Genomic DNA, 20,010 nt, shown 5'->3' on the forward strand with positions numbered 1-20,010 from the left:
TGAAGATGTAACAGCCGGCTGAAGAGTTGGGACAACGTCAGTTACCCGTGGGATGGACTCCTGGAATGAAGATGTAACAGCAGGCTGAAGAGTTGGGGCAATGTCAGTTACCCCTGGGATGGACTTGACAGGGGTGGCCGAGTCGATGCGGGCATGGGAGAGGTATCAAGGCAGGGATGGCTTCTGGGTCTTTGGCTGGGGCAACTTCATGGATATTCTGTCATTCACCAAATCAGAGCAGGGGCAATTTGGAGACTGGGATTTGAGGAAGGAAGAGAACACGAGGGTAGTTATAAGCCCATTAAGTTTGATGGGTTAGCTGTGAGCTATTACATGGCATCCAAGTAGAGGTGGCCAACAAGCAGAGGAGAGTGCAGGGTGGCAGCGTGGGGCTGAGCACTAATACAAGGAAGCTAATCCGAGAGAAACAGAGAGAAGGTCAAGGTCACTCTCATTAGTGAAAACACTGCATCTTGAATCCTGTCTCCTTATTCCAAGTTCAGTGGTCTCTATTTCCAAACACCAGTGAAAAGCAAGCTTTACTGTCTTCCAATGGTGGTTAAGATAATGTTTTAAAATAACTAATTGATTAATTCACCCATGCTCACAAAAGTCCCGGAAGCCTTTTCTTGATCCTCAGCCCAGATAGCAAAATTAACCCACCCAACAATAAAACAACCACCACAAAGACGTAACTGTAAATCTCACAAACCATTCTCCAAGACAGACAGACCTCCCCCAACTGCGAACTGCACAAAAGGAGCCATACTCTAAGTAAAAGGAAAACCGAAGGGGTCACAAGTAGAGGAGAGTGTGAGATAAGATCCCTAATCTGCAAGGATCAGGTAGCATTCGTTGACAGCAACAAGGTGCCCCATGGGTGTCATCACCCAACAAGCCACCCATCAATCGTGCAGATGCAGAGTTGTCCATTCCCCTCTCATTCACTGGCCCATGGCACACTTAAAACCCTGTGAATAAAGATATGGCCTGAATACCTATAGCTGTCCTCTATAGGATGGTGGTAACATGAAGGAAACCTTCCAGAGCTCTCCATACATGAAACCAGGTGAAAATCTCCCACAGACATTGGATAGGGACTAGGAATTTCACAGCTATAATGCATTCTTCGAAAAAATGTATGAGGAATTTCCCTGGAGAAGAATTTAAGCCATCTCTCTGACTAAGATGACCTATAATTCAGATTTTTCCTTCAATATAAATGAAGAGCTTTCCCCCTATCCTGGTCAAACCCAGGACTTAAAATTTTGAGATGTTCCATAACTTAGATGTATCAAGGCAATTTATGCACAGTGCAGTTTCATCACATGCCAACATAGGTTTTCCTGGAAGAAACAGGTGCTAATGCTGTCCTTACTGGCCCCAGTTAGCACAGCTGCCTTCAGTCTGTTTAGGACTCTCAACCAAGAGTCTATTTCCTTTGCCTCTGTACAAGGTGAGTTTGTTTTCTCATCACTTCTGCTGTATTATTTCACTCCCTCCAGGCACAAGTCACCATTACAGATAAACCATTTTTGTCTGAGTAGAGGAAATTGAATTGGGCTACATTAATAAATGGAGCTCTATTTTTTTCCATATTTCCCAACAGCTTTACAAATGGTATTAAGAATCAGGCATCTGTGTCTCTCTGTTGGGAAAAATCCAGGCTCTTCTGGAACTACAGACTCCTTATGTTGCTGCTCTGTAACCAAGGAGCTAGAGGCATCAAGTCTCAGTCCTTTACCCAACACAGCAGCCTGGAGCCTCTCTCCCTTGCATTTTAATTATATGCTCAAGATGAGAAACACAAAAGGCCAAAAAATGCAAGAAAAATGTCTAGCCACTCTAAACCACTTTACAGTTTTGTAAAGCTACAATAAGAGACATTCATATATTTAATTTGGTGGGAGGTAGGAGAATGAAAGATACTTTTGTATATTTATGTGATTAATAAAGTACATATCTTAAAATTGTGCCTTCCTTCACTCTGCGTGATAGTCTCTAGGTCCATCCATGTCTCTGCAAATGGCACAGTTTTGTTCCTTTTTATGGCTGAGTAATATTCCTTTGAATATATGTACCACATCTTTTTCATCCATTCCTATGTTTATGGACATTTAGGTTGCTTCTATGTCCTGGCTATTGTGAATAATACTGCAGGGAACACTGGGGTGCATGTATCTTTTGAACCGTGGTTTTCTTCAGATATATGCCCAGGGTTGGGATTGCTGAATCATATGGTAGTTCTATTTTTAGTTTTTTAGGGAACCTCCAAACTGTTTTCCATAGTGGCTGTGCCAGTTTACATACCCATCAACAGTGTAGGAGGGTTCCCTTTTCTCCATATCCTTTCCAGCATTTATTGTTTGTTTTTTTATGATGGCCATTCTGACCAGTGTGAGGTGGTGCCTTGTTGTAGTTTTGATGTGCATTTCTCTAATAATTAGTGACGTTGAGCATCTTTTCATGCATTTGTTGACCATCTGTATGTCTTCTTGGCAGAAATGTCTATTTAGGTCTTTTGCCCATTGATTGGGCTGTTTATTTTTTTGATATTGAGCTGGATGAGTTGTTTGTATAGTTTGGAGATTAATCCCTTGCATTTGCTTTATTTGCAAATATTTTCTCCCATTCTGAGGGCTGTCTTTTTGTCTTGTTTATGGTTTCCTTTGCTGTGTAAAAGCTTTAAGTTTAATTAGGTCCCATTTGTTTGTTTTTATTTTCATTACTCTAGGAGGTGAGTTGAAAAAAGGTTTTGCTATGATTTATGTCATGGAGTGTTCTGCCTATGTTTTCCTCTAAGAGTTTTACAGTGTCTGGCCTTACATTTGGGTCTTTAATCCATTTTGAGTTTATTTTTGTATATGTCAGAAAGAGAAAAATGAGTATTGTATAATATCGCTTATATGTGGAATCTAGAAAATGACACAGATGAATTTATTTGCAAAGCAGCAACAGAGACACAGACATAGAGAACAAAAGTATGGATACCAAGGGGGAAGGAGGAGTGGGATGAATTTGGATTGAGATTGTCATACATCCACTACTGTCTTATAAGATAGATAACTAATATGAACAGAGAGCTCTACTCAATGCTCTGTGGTGACCTAAATGGGAAGAAAATTCAAAAAAAAGAGGGGATATACGCATATGTATAGCTGATTCACTTTGCTGTACAGTAGACACTAACCCAACATTGTAAAGCAACTATAATTTAATAAAGATAAATAAAAAATTAAAATTGTAGGGGACTATTTAATGTCACAGAGATATGTTATATTTTAAGTGAAAAAGAGATTACAAAACAGTATATCTAGTGTATTCTGATATTTATTAAAAATATATAAATGGATTATATACATTCATACCACAATTATTTTTGACTTTTCATACTGTTCATGGGGTTCTCAAGGCAAGAATACTTGAATGGTTTGCCATTCCCTTCTCCAGCGGACCATGTATAGTCAGAACTCTCCACCATGACCTGTCTGTCATGGGTGGCCCTGCTCATAGCTTCATTGAGTTACACAAGGCTGTAATCCACGTGATCATTTTGATTAGCTTTCTGTGGCTGTGGTTTTCATTCTGAAGACTGTAGGATTTTAGTTCTTGCTTCTTGGTTTTTCTAGTAGTCATGTACAGATGTGAGAATTGGACCATAAAGAAGGCTGAGCACCAAAGAACTGATGCTTTTGAACTGTGGTACTGGAGAAAACTCTTGAGAGTCCTTTGGACAGCAAGGAGATCAAACCAGTCCATCCTAAAGGAAATCAACCCTGAATATTCATTGGAAGGACTGATGCTGAAGCTGAAGTGCCAATACTTTGCCACCTGATGTGAAGAGCCGACTAATGGGAAAAGACCCTGATAATGGGAAAGACTGAAGGCAAAAGGAAAAGAGGGAGGCAGAGGATGAGATGGTTAGACAGCATCACTGACTCAATGGACGTGAATTTGAGCACACTCCAGGATATAGTGAAGGACAGGGAAGCCTGGTGTTATGCAGTCCATGGCGTCACAAAGAGTTGGATATGACTTAGTGACTGAACAAAAACTAAGAATACCATAGTTTGAACATAGGGGATTTCAGATTCCTTTTAAATTTTGGATTTGTGGCTTCTGTATTTTCCAAATTTTTTACAATGACTATATATACTATGACTTTTGATTTCAGATTAAAAACAAAAACAGAACAAAACATGTTTGACTTCTGGCAAACCCTAATCCTAGGAAATCATTCTCCTTATAGACTTTCTTTTACATAAACAAAGGCTTTCCTAGCTGCATTTAGAATTCATTCATTCATTTGTTCACTAATTTGGCAAGCATTAATTTAGCTCCTACTGTGTATCAGAACATCTCTAAGTGGTGGGTATAATGTGGGGATAAGGCAGGCAAAGTTTTTGCTATCATGGAGCTGATGTTTTAGTTAAGGAAGACAGTCAACAAACAGGAGGACAAATAAATAAATTAGAAAGTGCTTAAAAGTGCTAAACACTCTGATGAAAATCAAACAGGGTGGTGGCATAAGAGAGAACAACTGGTTCTCTCTTAGGTTTAGAGAACCACTCAGAATTGGGTACTTAGGGTTTCCAGGGAGCTGAAACTTGAGGTAAGACTTAAAGAAACAGCCAATCATGCAAAGATCAAAGGAGACGCCCTTCTAGGTAGATATATCAGCTGTTCAAAGACCCTGTGGTGGCCACAAACTAAGAGAACCAGCGTGGTAGGAACACAGAGAGTCAAGAGGAAAGCGGTAGAAAATGGTCTAAGGGTGGGTAGAGAGCCAGGCATGAACCTCAGAGGCCAAAGTGAAGAGCTCAGATTTGAACCTAACTAGATATGAGTTCCACTTATGAAAAATCACCCTGGCTGCTGTGTGGAAAACATGGGTGGGGGCAAGAGGCCAGTGAAGAAGCAGAGCTATTGTTATCTCCTGAGGGAAACAAGAGTGCCTGCAGCCAGCATGATGCGGAGGCCATGATTCCCGGGTGTATTTGAAAGTGAATAGGATTTTGCTGATGGATCTGACAATTTTGTATTTCATGACACAGCACTGGCCAGTGGGAGAAGATTAACCAGAGAAGACGGGCATTTAAAATCAGACCCATCTACTCAAGATGGGGCCAGGGCTGGGAAAAGTGTTCTGGGGAACAGAAGATTGCCCTGAGAGACGTGAGACAGGACGGGAGCTGCATGCAGGCTGTCTACCAGCAAAGTATGGTCCAGCCCCAGGGAGACGGGCTGTCAAGGCCCTGGAGGCATAGTCTACCAGGGCTACCACCAAAACTACCACCAGGGCCGGGACTAAGGAAGAGAGCAAGGCTGGCATATGGACTAGGAGAAGACCAGGCAGGGTAAAAGAGAAAGCAAGACTCACATCCTATGCCACAGAGCTGGCTTCATCAGATTCACCCCCTCGCAGAGTAGGGTGGGATTGGCCCTGGAGTCAGGGGTGGAGCTAAGCCTGCATTTAGAGACCAAATCACACAGCTGTAGCAGAGGGGCTCAGGCAGGAACTGACGAACCCAGAGATCACAAGAGCCGTTTTCTTTTTTCTAACATGGATACTCCTTCCTTTAATGGCAAAATCCAGTCTGTGTTCAGGTTATCATGTGGGTCATCCTCATAACCGTATTTATTTCTCTTTCAGCCAGAGCATTGACCCATTTAAAATTTTTTTGTGTGCTGAAGTGGAGATTGGGGGGTTAAAAATTTTCAAATTGGACTTTTCTAGGAGGAGACATTAAAGAATGTGAGGGCTCTTTTAAGTGAGGAAGTGCTCATTTTATATTCCCTTTTAAGCTAGTTGCTATTAATTTTCAATTTCATGCTGGAAGTTTACAATTTACAAAAAAAGAAAAAAAAATGTAACCCTGCTTTTATAGATCATTGTGCCACATGCTTACTGTTTCATTAACCACATTTAAAAAGATATTTATACTTTTTCTTTTCTGAGGTAATGATGAATGATCCAAAAACGTCATTAAGAAGAGCAGGAATGTGGGAAAGCAACAGTGAAGGACAGAGTGTGGAGGAAACTTAGAAGCCATCTCACCTTGTTTTTAAAAGAGGAAATAAGATCCAGGTACTGCTAGTGTCCAGCATGTTCCAGAGAAGAAGTAAATACTTATCAAGTGAATGAATGAACTCCAGCCCTCTAAAATCTCTATCCAATGCTCTTTCTACTACCAGAGGATCCCCACTAAGGCTGTGTCCTGCATACACTCAGAAAGTAGAGTCCATCTCACTCCTGGGCATATATCTGAACAAAAATATCATTTGAAAAGATGCACACACCCATATACTTATAGCAGCACTATTCATAACAGTGAAGACATGGAAACAAGCTAACTGTCCATCAACAGATGAATGGATAAAGAAGATGTGGTACATATGTAAATGTAATGTAATGTAAATGTAAATGTAATGGAATACTATTTGGCCATAAAAAAGAATGAAATAATTCCATTTGCAGCAACATGGATTAGCCTAGGGATTAGCATACTAAGTGAAATAAGTCAGACAAAGAAAGACAAATACCATATGATATCAGTTATATGTGGAATCTGAAATATGGCACAAATGAACCTACCTACAAAACAGGCTCACAGACATAGAGAATAGATTTGCAGTGGAGGGCAGGATGTATTGGGAGTTTGAGATTAGCAGATGGAAACTATTATATGTAAAATGAATAAACAACAAGGTTCTACTGTATAGCACAGGGAACTATAATCAATGTCCTGTACTAAACCAGAACGGGAAAAATATGAAAAATAATATATATATAAATGAATAACCTTGCTGTACAGCAGAAATTAGCAACACTGTAAATCAACTATACTTCAGTAAAATAAATTTTTAAAAAAGAATGTGAAGGATGTTGAAACAATAACAGCGACAAAAAGAAAGTAGAGTCCAGCACTCATGTAAACTGGGAACTCTGGGCACCTGCAGAACAATTCAGCAAGAGTGACACAGCATCTACCCAAGAGCTTGGCTAAAGTCTAGACTGTGCTTGGGTGACTCACCCTGGTTTACTAGCGTGGAAGACTGAAAGTATGTAAAATGGCATGTCACCACTGTAACTAGAGCAGATAGATCTCGCATCTATTTTAGGAATCTGCAGTTTTGGCATGAACAGGGCTTTCAGAGTTTCAAAAACAAGCCCTTCATTTTATTCTTGGTGGACTCGTCAGTAAGATCTAGAGCAGCTATAGCCAAACCTATTTTTTGGGGAATATGTTTGCTCATACTTAAGAAAAAAATGAGTATTTATAAATCAGATACATGTACAGCTGTCAATTCTTTAAAAAATTATTTATTTATTTCTGGCCGTGCTGGGTCTTCGTTGCTGCATGGAGTTTTCTAGTTGTGGAAGGGGGGCTATTCTCTCTCTAGTTGCGGTGCACTTTGCGGTGGCTTCTCTTATGGAGCATGGGCTTTAGACGTGTGGGCTTCAGTAATTGTGGCTCACAGGCTTAGTTGCCCCATGGCATGTGGGATCTTCCCAGACCACGGATCAAACCCATGACCTTCGCACTGCAAGGTGGATTCTTAACCACTGGACCACCAGGGAAGTCCTGTGTACAGCTCTCTTGATGTATTATAACCTTTATAAAATCTACACAAGAGAAACTGTTTGAGGAGGTGATAAAAGCTAAATCCCCAGAAGTCTGAATAGTCATTTCCTCCACCCTAGTGGGCCACTGGGGAAACCCACGGTCTGGGAGCTATGGCTCCAAGGCCTCCAGTTCTCCATCAGCCAAACCAAGAGGAAGGCTGCCCTACTTTGCAGATGGCCTTGATGCACCCCAGTGGACATGCCCAACATCCAGTCTTGTGCCAACTAACCAGAGCCTCTTTGCTGAACCCTGCCCATACTGTCCCAGACCTAGCTAAAAGAGTGGAACTATCCTGTATTGCCCAACACTTTCTTTCACATAATTGGCATCAGGTCTTAACAGAAGAGGAAGTGAGGAAGGGGGATTCTGTGAGCTGCTGCCTTCATGTCAGCCCGGGTATCATAAAGCGCATTTACTTAACACTCACTACCAATCCTCTAATAAAAGCATGAGAAAATAGAATCCCATGCTGACTATGGAATCCAGAAAATTATAGCCTCGGCTTTCTAATGACAATGGCTTAGCAATATCTTCACTTTTCTTCTCCTGCGGTTTCTTAGAGATGGTGGTGGGAGTGTTTTCTTGTCCAAATGCCAGAGCAGGACATCTTGCCTGTCACAGACCACACTGGCTGTCACAGCTGCGCACGCTGACGCTCTTGCCTGGCTCACGTCCCAACCCTCAAGGAGCGCGACCGAATTACTTCCTGAGACACTTGACTGATATTTTTTTTTACCCTAGCTGAAGCCTTTAAAGCAATTAATTATTAATACTTACGTGCAGCAGCCAAGAGCCAACCTGAGCGGGAGCGGTGATGTGGGAAGCTCTGAACTGAATTGCTTTCACTAATAAGACAAAGATTCTCAGCACAAGACAACGAGTAATTAGAACTAGGCCTGGAGTGAGTTATTCTTTATTTAACAGATTCAGCTTTAAAAATCAGAACATGATTCCCAGAGGGAGACAGCCTTCCTGCACGAAGGCTGTTTGCCCTGCAGCCCGGCTCTATCAGGAATTCTGTTTGGTCGGCACCTCTGTCCACAGCCTTTCTACCATGGGGGCCTCGGGGAGGCGATGCTCCCAGTGGGTTGGACATTTCTGAGGAGACATTGGGTCCTGGCAGGCTGTGACTGAACCAAACGCTCAAACCCTGCCTTGAGTATGCAGCAGCTCTTCTTACCACTCACACAAGTTCCCTACACTTACATAGAGTAAGATGTCTCTTTTGATAATTTATTTGATATGATTGAAAACTAAATGCAGTTCCCTAGTTAATGGATCTGTTTTCACAAGAAGTCGAACTGTTTTAGATGTGTTTGATGTCATGCAAGACACTCAAGCCAGGAATCTGGTAATCAGAACCTGACCCCAAACCCAGACATACCTAGCTCTGTGATTTTGAGCAAACTGTGTCCTCTCTCTGGGTTTTCTCATCTGTAGATTCCCCAAAAAAGAGACCATGGACTACCAGTCAGTTTACCAACGCCTGGGCTAGAACATCCTTAAGATTCCTTCTAACCTCTAAAAACTATGAAAAGTGTTTCTGTCTCCAAGTTCCCATTCTCATTGTGAAAGACCTCAAACCACAGTCCGGGAATTTGACCTTGACATTAGGCAAAAGAACTGAAGAATTTAGAGCTAGGAATCATTTGAGTGGTGCTCAAGTCTTATCTTCTTGTCTTAGAGCCGAAGAATATGCGGCTCCCAAAGGTGGATGAGCCAAGACCAGAGCTTGTGTTTCTCTCTGCTGCAAGGCATTAGTGCAGAAACAGAACAGCTATCTACAGCCCTGCTGTGTTTATGCCAAGGAGTAGGATATGTCTTAAAATGAACGATTTAAGGGATTTAGCCAACTACAGAACTGAGGTGATGCACACACTGTTGGCATCGTATGATGTAAAAATACAAAATCCTGGCAAGATAAAAACACTTAAATTGCCTCAGGAACCAAGCATTTAGCTTCCTTCCAGCAATGTAAACACTTCAAATTTCAAAGCTCTCTTTCAAGTGAAATGAACTTATGAGTACGTAATTCATCAGAAGATACCAGAAAGCAAAGTTTCAAAGATGACAGAAACTCCAAAGAAAAGCACAAAGTGGGGAGGGTGGAAGCCTTGAAGAGCTTGCAAAAGTGAATATGCAGAGCTCGCTCAGGCTTTTATTTCTTCCCCTGAGTTGCTCTCGGCATTTCATACCCTAGAGGAGTTGCCGACCCAAACTTCTCAAATTCAAAAAATGTGATAAGGAATTCTGAAATTTGGCTCTGCAGTTATAAATAAAACCAGAAGCTGACCTCTGCTCTGCTGAGGCTCCTAACTCCTGTGGAAGCAGGCTTGGCTGCTCTCTGCTTATTAGCAGTGGGAGACTGGGGCCATAACATGGAAAAGTTTGGGAGAGTCCAAACCTGTGCAATGCCAAAAAGATGCTTAAAACAGTATTTTGTGTGAGTTCTAATTCAGGATGTTAACCCATTTGTCCACGTTTGAATTAAGTATGCTCCCAATTCATTGTTTGACCTATAGTTCAAATTATGATACATTTTCATGCACTTATGCTTTCAACATTAAGCAAACAAAGCAGGAATTTTAAACACTGCACACACAGGATGACTGAAATGGCATTAAAATGGATATGGAAGAAAACTGTTAACACATTGATTGCCTCTAGGAGGTGGGACAATCTGGGAGGTAATTTTTTTCTGCTTATTTATGCCTTTTTGTACTGTCCAGATTTTCTAGAAGATGATGGATTAGTTTTATAATAAGAAAATACAAACAAACAGTAAACCCCAAATCCAATGGCAGGGACAAGAGCCTGTGCTAACTCATCTGCTATCACCAGGTAGCACTACCTATAAGGGGAAAGGTGAGCCCATTGGATTTATAAACAGTTCCTGGTGTTCGATGAAACATAAAAGAAATTTCTGATAGACAATTGCATCACTCACAGTACACATCCTGATATATACCCTAAGCCAAAAGGAAGAAATTACTTAGGACACGGTGGGAAATGGCATGGAAAGACACTAACACACTGAGGAAATCTGTTTCAGCCCTGGCCAGGGAACTCTATAAAGGAACAAAAGAGGGAGAGGAAGTTTCCTATCAGATAAGCAGGGAGGAGACCAGACTCAGTAAAGGCAGTGTAACCATGGCAGCCTTGGGCTGTTAGACATTCCAGCAGTGATGGGATTGGAACAACTGTGTAGTATATGTGAGGCTCTGCCTGGCGTGGTACAGAAAGACCTGTACATAGAGAACACAGTTGGCCCCGTGGGTCACCTTTTAAGTGTTAGGGTGGAGTGGGGTGGTCACGAGCATGGCATGCTTGATGGCTGAGAACTGTACATTTTTATATGCTCAAAATGCCTTCACAGGTTCACATATAGATTTTTTAGAATTTCAACGGTGCCAACTTAAATCACTTATGGTTAGGGCTAAACACTGTAAATAACCCTTAAAACACCCCACTTCCCCCTCTGCCCACACACAGTCACATCCATGTCATACATGTGCATTTACACACACAAACACACCAGGAACAGAGCTAAGGGGTGGCTTGGGAGAATAAGTTTTACCATCTACTTAATTCCCATCTATTCTGTGATATAGATACTTTTCTCAATCATATGCGAATGCAGGTTTAAGCCACCATCAAACCAACCACATTGCTACTCGCAAGGCACTCCTTTATGGAAACCTTGGTGTCTCCACTGTGCTTCTGTTGTTGCCAGCAAGAGGGTGTCAAACATTTTCTATTCTTATTAGTTGTATCTATCAAGAAGATGAAAGCATGGTTTCCTGCCTGTTGAACTATGCCAACTTGGACCATCGCTCTGGTGGACAGCAATGCATTCCCCTTCTCTACCATAATCTTTTTCCTTAATGAAAAATACACTTTACTAAAACATGAAAGCATTTTGCTACCTGCACTGTGGGGACCTTATTCATGTGAAAATATCATTTTCACCTAGAAAAATGCCCACTCTGAATTTTTTCTTCTTTGGAAATTTTCATAAACTCCGAGGGGTACTTTTCAAATGCTTTGCTCTATTCATCTCAAGCTTTCCACAGCACTAATCTACTGGGATCCTGTAACCAAGCAACTTTGGGGTGACACTGAAAACGTTTCTGTTGCTTAGTGATGCCTAGGAACTGATTTTGTTTTTTCTCTACTCAGACACAGCCAGCCTCACAGCTGATCCTCCAGCTGTCGTTTGAGTGGCTTGGGGTAACATGTTCTCACCCAGAACACCGCTGAGCTCATCTGGGAACAGTGTTCTCCCCAGCTATCTTTGGGAATCTTGAAGTTCCAGGAAAAACAGAGACTGTCAGGACTTCCCTGGTGGTCCAGTGGTTAAGAATCCACCTTGCAAAGCAGGGGACACCAATTTGATCCCTGGTCCAGGAAAATCCCACATGCCACAGAGCAACTAAGCCTGTGGGCCACAATTACTGAATGCTTGTGCTCCTCAGCATGCCTTTGCTGCTTGGTTTGGCTCTTGCTGAGACATAAAAAGTGCTAAAATATCACAATACAAGGATAAAACTAAATTCATTACACTGTATCTGCCCAGAAAGAGAGCCCATCCACAAAGGTGGAGGCACCTTTGTTGAAAGCTGTATTCTCTGCCTCTCTTCTCTTTATATATCAGAGATACTTGAATCTATTAAATTATGTACTTATCCCTATGGAATATCTAAATTCCACTACCTGATACTCAAAGACAAGACATGGGAAGCAGGATATGACTCAAAAATAATAACTAAAATATAAAGGTATCAAGAACACAGCTATGTTCCCTGTGGGAATTATAACTTTGAATTTCACAGTACCATCACTTCATGGGAAATAGATGGGGAAACAGTGGAAACAGTGTCAGCCTTTATTTTGGGGGGCTCCAAAATCACTGCAGATGGTGACTGCAGCCATGAAATTAAAAGACACTTACTCCTTGGAAGAAAAGTTATGACCAACCTAGATAGCATATTCAGAAGCAGAGACATTACTTTGCTGACTAAGGTCCATCTACTCAAGGCTATGGTTTTTCCTGTGGTCATGTATGGATGTGAAAGTTGGACTGTGAAGAAAGCTGAGTGCCGAAGAATTGATGCTTTTGAACTGTGGTGTTGGAGAAGACTCTTGAGAGTCCCTTGGACTGCAAGGAGATCCAACCAGTCCATTGGGAGGACTGATGCTAAAGCTGAAACTCCAGTACTTTGGCCACCTCATGTGAAGAGTTGACTCATTGGAAAAGACTTTGATGCTGGGAGGGATTGGGGGCAGGAGGAGAAGGGGACAACAGAGGATGAGATGGCTGGATGGCCTCACTGACTTGATGGACGTGAGTCTGGGTGAACTCCGGGAGTTGGTGATGGACAGGGAGGCCTGGCGTGCTGTGATTCATGGGGTCGCAAAGAGTCAGACACGACTGAGCAACTGAATTGAACTGAAGACAATTTTGCTCTCTACTCTAGATTGGGGAGTTCCTTCTATCTGCTGGACATTGAACAATATTGTTGTTTCTACTTCTTTCCCTTTTGAGTTGATTCTATATGTTGGAAGTTACTATGATTTGCTTAGTTTCAAAACCCACAAAGATGCTCCATAAGGCAAAAGTTCTTCTAGAAAAGAGAATTTTATTAGATATTTACAGAGCTATTTTGGATTTTTCATGAGAGATACCTATCAGTGTGACTTTACAGCTGGTGAAAGAATTTCTGTAAAGTCACACTGATAGCTGTCTCTCATGAAAAATCCAAAATAGCTCTATAAATATCTAATAAATGAAAACCCACTCCAGTACCCTTGCCTGGAAAATCCCACGGACAGAGGAGCCAAGCAGGCTACAGTCCATGGAGTGGCAAAGAGTTGGACATGACTTCACTTTCACTTTTCATAATGCATGTCTCTTGCCCACACAGTTGTAATGTTAATGACAAGGTTAGTATTTAGCAATGGAACTTCACTATAGAAAATAAAGCAAAATGGAAGTTTCTAAGTAAATGTAATTAAGGGTCCAGGGGAAAGCTTACCCAAGCTCCCCCTTACATCTGGGGCATTCTGATGGCATCAATAGTCTGGTTTCAATACTCTCCATGGTAACTGCTCTTTCAACCTTATTCCCATCTAGACTTCCATGTCTACAGACGATGCAAAATCACAATCCCAAGCTTGGATTATCTTTTCTCTCCTCCTCTTCTCCCTTAGCCACATCTTCCTTCATTCAATCTTAAGCTAATCCTGATGTCCAGAAAAAGTGATTTCCACTCCAAACAATCTTCCAGGCATATAGGAGGAAGCCCTGAAAAATCACTGGTGATCAGAAACAAAAGCTGCTTTTATTGTGCTTTTGGAAACATACAAAGACAGAGAAGGCACAGAAAAATGTAGACCAGTAACATGGATCCCGGGATCCTTGGGCTAAGAACATTAATTTAGCACAGAGTTTACAGAGTGAATTGTTGAGACAGAGCATAAAGGCCATTATAACAAATCAGTTCAGTTCAGTTCAGTCACTCAGTCGTGTCTGACTCTTTGCGACCCCATGAATTGCAGCACGCCAGGCCTCCCTGTTGATCACTAACTCCTGGAGTTCACTCAAACACATGTCCATTGAGTCGGTGATGCCATCCAGCCATCTGATCCTCTGTCGTCCCCTTCTGCTCCTGCCCCCAATCCCTCCCAGCATCAGAGTCTTTTCCAATGGATCAACTCCTCGCATGAGGTGGCCAAAGTACTGGAGTTTCAGCTTTAGCATCATTCCTTCCAAAGAGAGGAGCTACCCCAGGTCCGAGGTCAGGGGTGGCAGCCGGGAGGAGCTACCCCATGTCCAGGGAGTGGTGGCTGCGTGGGCATAGCCGAGAGGAGCCACTCCACGTTCAAGGTCAGGAAGGGCAGAGGTGAGGAGATACCTCTCGTCTAAGGTAAGGAGCAGCGACTGTGCTTTGCTGGAGCAGCCGTGAAGAGATACCCCACGTCCAAGGTAAGAGAAACCCAAGTAAGATGGTAAGTGTTGCGAGAGGGCATCAGAGGGCAGACACACTGAAACCATAATCACAGAAAACTAGTCAATCTAATCATATGGACCACAGCCTGGTCTAACTCAGTAAAACTAAGCCATGGCCTGTGGGGCCACTCAAGATGGGCGGGTCATGGTGGAGAGGTCTGACAGAATATGGTCCACTGGAGAAGGGAATGGCAAACCACTTCAGTATTCTTGCCTTGAGAACCCCATGAACAGTATGAAAAGGCAAAATGACAGGATACTGAAAGAGGAACTCCCCAGGTTGGTAGGTGCCCAATATGCTACTGGAGATCAGTGGAGAAATAACTCCAGAAAGAATGAGGGGATGGAGCCAAAGCAAAAGCAATACCCAGTTGTGGATGTGACTGGTGATAGAAGCAAGGTCTGATGCTGTAAAGAGCAATATTGCATAGGAACCTGGAATGTTAGGTCCATGAATCAAGGCAAATTGGAAGTGGTCAAACAAGAGATGGCAAGAGTGAACGTCGACATTCTAGGAATCAGCAAACTAAAATGGACTGGAATGGGTGAATTTAATGCAGATGACCATTATATCTACTACTGCAGGCAGGAATCCCTTAGAAGAAATGGAGTAGCCATTATGGTCACCAAAAGAGTCCAAAATGCAGTACTTGGATGCAATCTCAAAAATGACAGAATGATCTCTGTTTGTCTCCAAGGCAAACCATTCAATATCACAGTAATCCAAGTCTATGCCCCAACCAGTAATGCTGAAGAAGCTGAAGTTGAACGGTTCTATGAAGACCTACAAGACCTTTTAGAACTAACACCCAAAAAAGATGTCCTTTTCATTATAGGGGACTGGAATGCAAAAGTAGGAAGTCAAGAAACACCTGGAGTAACAGGTAAATTTGGTCTTGGAATACGGAATGAAGCAGGGCAAAGGCTACTAGAGTTTTGCCAAGAGAATGTACTGGTCATAGCAAACACCCTCTTTCAACAACACAAGAGAAGACTCTACACATGGATATCACCAGATGGTCAACACCGAAATCAGACTGATTATATTCTTTGCAGCCAAAGATAGAGAAGCTCTATACAGTCAGCAAAAACAAGACCAGGAGCTGACTGTGGCTCAGAGCATGAACTCCTTATTGCCAAATTATAACAAATGGTTCTCATTACTATCATGCTATGTCCAAGAGGGGGATAGAGATGTCTCTGGAGGCCACCATCCTTTGTATTTTGTACATTTTCCTTCTACTCATGGAATTTGTGGCATCCAGTTGCCCAGTCCTGATTCCAACCCTGAAAATTCCTTTCGGGAAAAGAGTTACTAAAATCCCTTACACTTCAGTATGAATCAGTTGCTATGACCTCCCCCATGGATATTTGCATGCCCAGTTGAGTTCAGTTCAGTCGCTTAGTCATGTCCGACTCTTTGTGACCCCATGAACCGCAGCACACCAGGCCTCCCTGTCCATCACCAGCCCCTAGAGTTGACCCAAACCCATGTCCATCAAGTCAGTGATGCCATCCAACCATCTCATCCTGTCATCCCCTTCTCCTCCTGCCCTCAATCTTTCCTAGCATCAGGGTCTTTTCCAATGAGTCAGCTCTTCGCATCAGGTGGCCAAAGTATTGGAGGTTCAGCTTCAACATCAGTCCTTCCAATGAACACCCAGGACTGATCTCCTTTAGGAAGGACTGGTTGGATCTCCTTGCAGTCCAAGGGACTCTTAAGAGTCTTCTCCAACACCACAGTTCAAAAGCATCAGTTCTTCGGCTCCCAGCTTTCTTTATAATCCAACTCTCACATCCATACATGACTAGTGGAAAAACCATAGCCTTGACTAGATGGACCTTTGTTGGCAAAGTAATGTCTCTGCTTTTTAATATGCTGTCTAGGTTGGTCATATGCCAAGTCATGTTCTTATTATGGGCTGAAGAATTTCCCCCTAAGGAAGGGATTCTTGAATTAAAACTGCAGGTGAAGTTCATCTCTTGGGGACAGAATGACCCACACTCTTGAAACTGCCCAGTATCCAGATTTTAAATGTCATCATAAAGTTAAGAAAAAGCCTGTTATGTTTGGGTTCGTGGTTCTAATAATGTTATCTTATATGAATTTTTAAAAATTTACTTTGAAATTAATGAGAGTGAAATTTGCCTCACCAGGTGTGTGCAGCAAGCAGTGGGGTAAGATTCTCCCCTGAAGTAAGTAAAGCCCTTACAAATAAAAAAAGAAACCTAGAAGCACATATATCATTTACAAATATAACAACTTTGGGGCTTAAATGGACCCTTTATATTTTAGCTTGTATTAAAACTGTCAGACAAGGCCCAGTGGAAAAGGGAATAAGGGGATGTAAAAGCACTGAGGCAGAAAGGGGATGACTAGTGTAGATATATTTATGAAGAATTTTTTATAACCACTAATATAATTGTGATTATAGCCAAGAACATGCCAGTAGAACTTTCTGGAAGGATGGAGATGGTAGCCATTAGCCATTTGTGGCTACCGAGTGCTGGAAATCTAGCTAATATGGCTGAGGAGCTGAATTTTTTAAGTAATGATGTTAGTTTTAAATAGCTACACATGGATGCTTGTACATGTGCTCAGTCACATCTGACTTGTGGTCCCATGGACTGTAACTCGCCAGGCTCCTCTGTCCATGGAACTCTCCAGGCAAGAACACTGGAGTGAGTTGCCATTTCCCTACTCCAGAGGATCTTCCTGACCCAGGGATCGAACCTGTGTCTCTTGCATCTCCTGCATTGGCAGGTGGATTCTTTGCCACTAACACCACCGGAGAAGCCCACACATGGGTAATGGCTACCATATTGGATACAGGTCTAACACCATTACTTCTTTAACATGTAATTTTAGGAATGCTTTGTACCAGTGAACTCTCTCTGGGAGAAACTGATAGAACTCTCAGGATAACACAGCCTTCCAGATGTGAACAGTTTACTTACTAAAAACACAGTTTATGACTCATTTTGACCTCCGCCCCAACACATTACCCAAGGTGCCCAGGATTGATGCCTCCCTCATTCTTCCAGGGTAAGCCTGCAATTGCCGGCCTTTGGAAAGAGTGTACTTACCCTCACCTGGTGGAAGTTCTTCTTCCTGCTCGCTGGGGGAAGGCAGCAGGGGTTGCAGGGGCTCCATGTTAATGATGAGCTGCTTGTTCAAGGAGTGAGAGCTGCGGCTCTGAGAAATATTTGTTCTGAAAACAGATACAAGCCAGAGGGAACTGGTTTCCATCAGGAACACTGGCCCCTCCATCTCAGTTGACTACCCAAGCTGGCCCCTGTCTCTAGACTCACACAGTGCATCAGGCCAGTGTTAAAGATGACACACAGCCCTTTTTATCCTTAAGGTCCTGACATGTCTTCTAATGTCCATGTGTGCTAATGCAACACAGTGAAAGAAAATATCTTTCCCCATATGTCCTCAGACTTGGACATGCTGTGCGACAAGACAAGGCATTGAAAAAAGACATGGGAAGCAGAAATACACAGGAGAAGGTATCACCGATCTAGATATGCCGAAAAGTGAATGGAGGGCACAGCTCAAAGTAATTTAACAACCACCAAAACCCACAAAAACAAAAACTCTGCCCAGAAGATGGCACAGGCCATCTACAGCTGAGAGCTATTTTGGTGTTGCTGGATGTCCAACATCAACTATTGATATTTAATATTCCCACTCAAATTCACACCCTACTCACCAAGCAGCCACAGAAGGCAGCTCCACTTTCTCCTTTTGAAAGGAGAACATGTGTGTTGGTAGCTTCAATAGGGAGCAGATGGCAAGGAAACTGTGCAGGTTGTCTCATCAAAACTATTGGAGGATAGCCCGGCAGCCCATTTACACTGCCCTGACAAAGAGGTGGGTGCCTCTGGTGGGTGTTTCAGCACCCTTCCCACCTCCATATTTCCTGTCCAAACTAACACCAACCCATCCTTCAAAGACGATGTCAAATGTCTCCTTCTTGAAGCCCTCCTGGATTGCCTTCACCACTAACTCTCTCTTCCCCTTTCTTCTCACTCTAGCGTCCCTTCTTTCACAACCCAAATTTGTTATATTTGTTGCCCTGTAATTACTGGTGTATTAATCAGCCCCGCCTTTTCTAAGGCAGAGACTGACCTATCCATTCTCATGTGCCTTTTAGCACCTCTCTTGCCATCTTGTTAAGGGGTGCTCAGTTTGAAACTGAAGCAAACTTGGCATTAAGTTGGCCTTTCAGACTGGCATGGGTGTTCTCCAGGCTAGTTGATGGGATTGCCTTAATAGCCTAGATATTTCTGTTAGGCATCGGGGCCAGACAGAGAAGAAGCTGGTAGCATCTAGAGTTAAAAGCTGCCACTGGTTGAAAAGGAAATTTATAAGGACTTGCTTAAACCATGGAGCTCTTGTCTTCATTATCTCATTCTACAATCCTTTATTTTGCAGCTGATATCTATGTATCATTCTGGAGAACCATGGTCCTCATCCTAAACTACTCACTCCCCAGAACCATGATTTTCAAACTTTTTGGACCGAGACTCACATCACAGAAATACATTTGATATCCTCTCTCTGCACACACACCAGGCCAGGTGGCGCTAGTGGTGAAGAACCTGCCTGCCAATGCGGAAGACGTAACAGATGCAGGTTTGATCCCTGGGTTGGGGAGATCCCCTGGAGACGGGCATGGCAGCCCACTTCAGTGTTCTTGCCTGGAGAATCCCATGGACAGAGGAGCCTGGTGGGCCACAGTCCATAGGGACGCAAAGAGTCAGACGCTACTGAAGCTACTTAGCACACATGCACGCTCTACACACACATGCACACACAGATACAGGAAGACATAGCTAAAGTGTTTCTTGTAACAGCAGTAGTCTTGCTATGTGTGAGACTCTATGTTTTACTTTCCATCCTACTTCATTTCGTTTAAAGCCCTGGTCTTGGGCACTGTTTTCACTCCATGACTCCGTAGTGTAGAAAAGCACACACCTCATGGGAGATGGCCAAGGGTCCAGGGGGACAGCAGAAAGGGGCACCTGATCCTGCTGTGAGTGAAGGGAGAGCCAAGAAGGACCACCCAGGGAAGGTAATGTCTGACACGTGCTGGCAGGTGCAGTGGTCTATAGGAAAAGGAGGGGAAGCAGGGATTCCTCACAGGGGAAGCAAGGATGGGAGGAGTAACAGGGAGATTAAAATCACCAGGAGCGAAGGCTTCTTTTATTGTAAAGGGTTCTTTTTTTTTTTTTCTTCCTTTTTTGAGATTTTCATGGGATTTCTGTCGGCCCTGTGGCTTTCATGACTGCAGTCTTAGTTCTGCAAAGCACATGTTGTGTGTGCAGACTATCTAGTTTTCTGACCTCTGAAAAGCCCATTTTCTG

General features: G+C 42.8%; 1 protein-coding gene across 2 annotated transcripts in view; it reads right to left on the minus strand.

Annotated features, from left to right (window-relative positions):
• Nucleotides 1-20,010, minus strand: part of FRMD3 (FERM domain containing 3) — a 345,545-nt gene that overhangs the window by 56,891 nt on the left and 268,644 nt on the right. For both annotated transcript variants that reach the window (XM_040244433.1, XM_040244429.1), the window contains exon 13: nucleotides 17,725-17,849. In XM_040244433.1, the coding sequence (XP_040100367.1) occupies nucleotides 17,725-17,849 (125 nt within the window). The remainder of the gene's footprint in view (nucleotides 1-17,724; nucleotides 17,850-20,010) is intronic.

The sequence above is a fragment of the Oryx dammah genome, unplaced genomic scaffold (genome assembly GCF_014754425.2).
Source record: "Oryx dammah isolate SB20612 unplaced genomic scaffold, SCBI_Odam_1.1 HiC_scaffold_1, whole genome shotgun sequence".
Classification (NCBI taxonomy): Eukaryota; Metazoa; Chordata; class Mammalia; order Artiodactyla; family Bovidae; genus Oryx; species Oryx dammah.